General features: G+C 43.4%; 1 protein-coding gene across 1 annotated transcript; it reads right to left on the minus strand.

The window, feature by feature from the left end:
- Positions 1 to 1122: 1122 nt before the first annotated feature.
- Positions 1123 to 2130, minus strand: LOC125223993 (E3 ubiquitin-protein ligase ATL4-like). The gene has a single exon (XM_048127318.1). The coding sequence runs from the start codon at positions 2060 to 2062 to the stop codon at positions 1196 to 1198; it is 867 nt and encodes a 288-aa protein (XP_047983275.1). The 5' UTR covers positions 2063 to 2130; the 3' UTR covers positions 1123 to 1195.

The following is a 2130-nucleotide window of genomic DNA, read 5'->3' on the forward strand; positions in this document are numbered from 1 at the left end:
AAAAATAAGAATTTTTATTATACAAAAAATAAAAGAATCAAAATTGGGAACCCTATTTTTTGAAGTAGTTGAAAACTGGATTTTTTTTTAATATTTTGGATATAATAGATTTTTTCACGGTATAATGGTATAATGGTATGTCGTACCGCAAAATACGGTATAACGGTATATCGGAATGCCATATCGCAGTTTGGTATACCGCAAAAGTACGGTATACCGAAATGCGGTACGGTATACCGATAACACGGTATGGTAACGGTATGGAAAACTGTCATACCGAATTTCCGGTATACCGAACTCCAGTATACCGACACTTACGGTACGATATTGGTATGGTTTTTGTCATACCGTAACTTTCGGTAAGGTATACGGTATGGCACTCCCGGTACGGTATACCGTACCGAACCACCCCTATGTATTACCACAGTAAAATTAGTAGTATTATGCTAAATGCAATAGTCAATAGATGATCTGAGTATTTTGTTCGATTATATGATTGTGTACAAATAAGTTGGACCACAGAATGATTATTTTATTTTGCAGTTCACATAACTGTATAAAACTAGAGAAATCTAAGCTTTTTTTCTTATACTTTTGATTCCTAATTAATACTATGCCCCACAAGTTTCCTCCTGTCGCTCCGAGGATAGAGGTTTGATCCTTCCTTAGGCGTGACAGCATGCAGATATTGCTGATTTTTTTTTAATAATGAATAAATTTAATTGATAAATTAATATCCATAAAAATGCAAGAAACTACCGCTTCCTTCGTCCCGCTATAGGAGTCATATTTAGTTATGACACGAGTTTTAAAAAATGTAAAGAAAAGTGGATTGAATAAGTTAGTGGAATATAAGTTCCCCTTATTGTAGGATGGACCGAAATGATAAAACATGATTCTTATTGTGGGACGGGAGAATATATAACTACAAAGTCCTAGTACAAACTATGGCATGAACAACAAAACATGATGAACAGAAGAATACAAGAGCTAAATTTAACTCATAGTCCACTTAACATTTTTCGATGTAATTTTCTTTATTTTTGTTTTCTTGTTGCAGAACTATAAATTAGAGTTTTCAACTTTTTTACTTTGCTGAAATTGGAAACTTCAGTAGATGCATGAAATGAAACTAGTGTCAATTCATCAATTACCACAAATCAATTTCTCAAAATCAAAAATATTATACAATTAATTAAATTCCAGAAATCCACCTAAATATTTCACTTATTTCCTCTCCGGCGCGATTCGCCTCCAAATCCTCCGGCACCACGGCCGCCTCGCTGCGGCGGCTGCTCCCTCCGAAAAACCTCCCCGAGCTCCTAAACGACATTGATGCGAGCCTCTCCACGTATTCCGCCAGCCAGCTCCTCCTCCCGCCGGAAACCTCCTCTTCCGCCGACGAATCCTTGAAATCGGAATATTCTCTCCGATGAGTAGTCGTGCACCCTACCGCCACCTCGTATAGATAATCGTCGGCGGTGTAATCGTACAACCCTAGCGAGTACGTTCGCGGCGGCGGTAATTCCTCCGATGCTCCGTCGCGGCGGAGACTGATGCTGCCGAATTCAACGCGGAAGCTTCCGTTGCTCAAATTGCCGGTGGATAGGATTTTATCGAGTGCGTCGCAGGCGGAGGGGAACACGGTGGACCTGCAGAGCGGACACGTCTGATTGGATGCGATCCACTTGTCTATGCAGGCGGCGTGGAAGGCGTGACAGCAGAGCGGCAGGAGGCGGAGCTGATCGCGCGATTCGAATTTGGAGAGGCAGACGGCGCAATCGCCGCCGCCGCTGTTGAGGTTCCTCGCGACGGATCGGAAGGTGAAGAGCGGGAGGGAGTGGAGGAGATCGCTCGGCGCGACGCGGCGGTTGGAGGAGACGACGACGTCGTCGGCGGTGGAGAAGCGCTTCGAGATTAGTCGGAGAAGGAGGTAGATGGAGGCGGAGATGATGATGGCGGAAGCGATGATAATGATGATAATCATAATCGAGGCGGAGGCGGAGGAAGAAGATGGCGAGTGAGGTATCGCCGGCGGCGGCGGTGTGAATGGAGTGGACATAGTGGAAAAAAATTCAGTGTAGAGAGAGAAAGCGAAGAGATGTGATGAATTGTGAATTCAATTGCTAA

The sequence above is a fragment of the Salvia hispanica genome, chromosome 4 (genome assembly GCF_023119035.1).
Source record: "Salvia hispanica cultivar TCC Black 2014 chromosome 4, UniMelb_Shisp_WGS_1.0, whole genome shotgun sequence".
Classification (NCBI taxonomy): Eukaryota; Viridiplantae; Streptophyta; class Magnoliopsida; order Lamiales; family Lamiaceae; genus Salvia; species Salvia hispanica.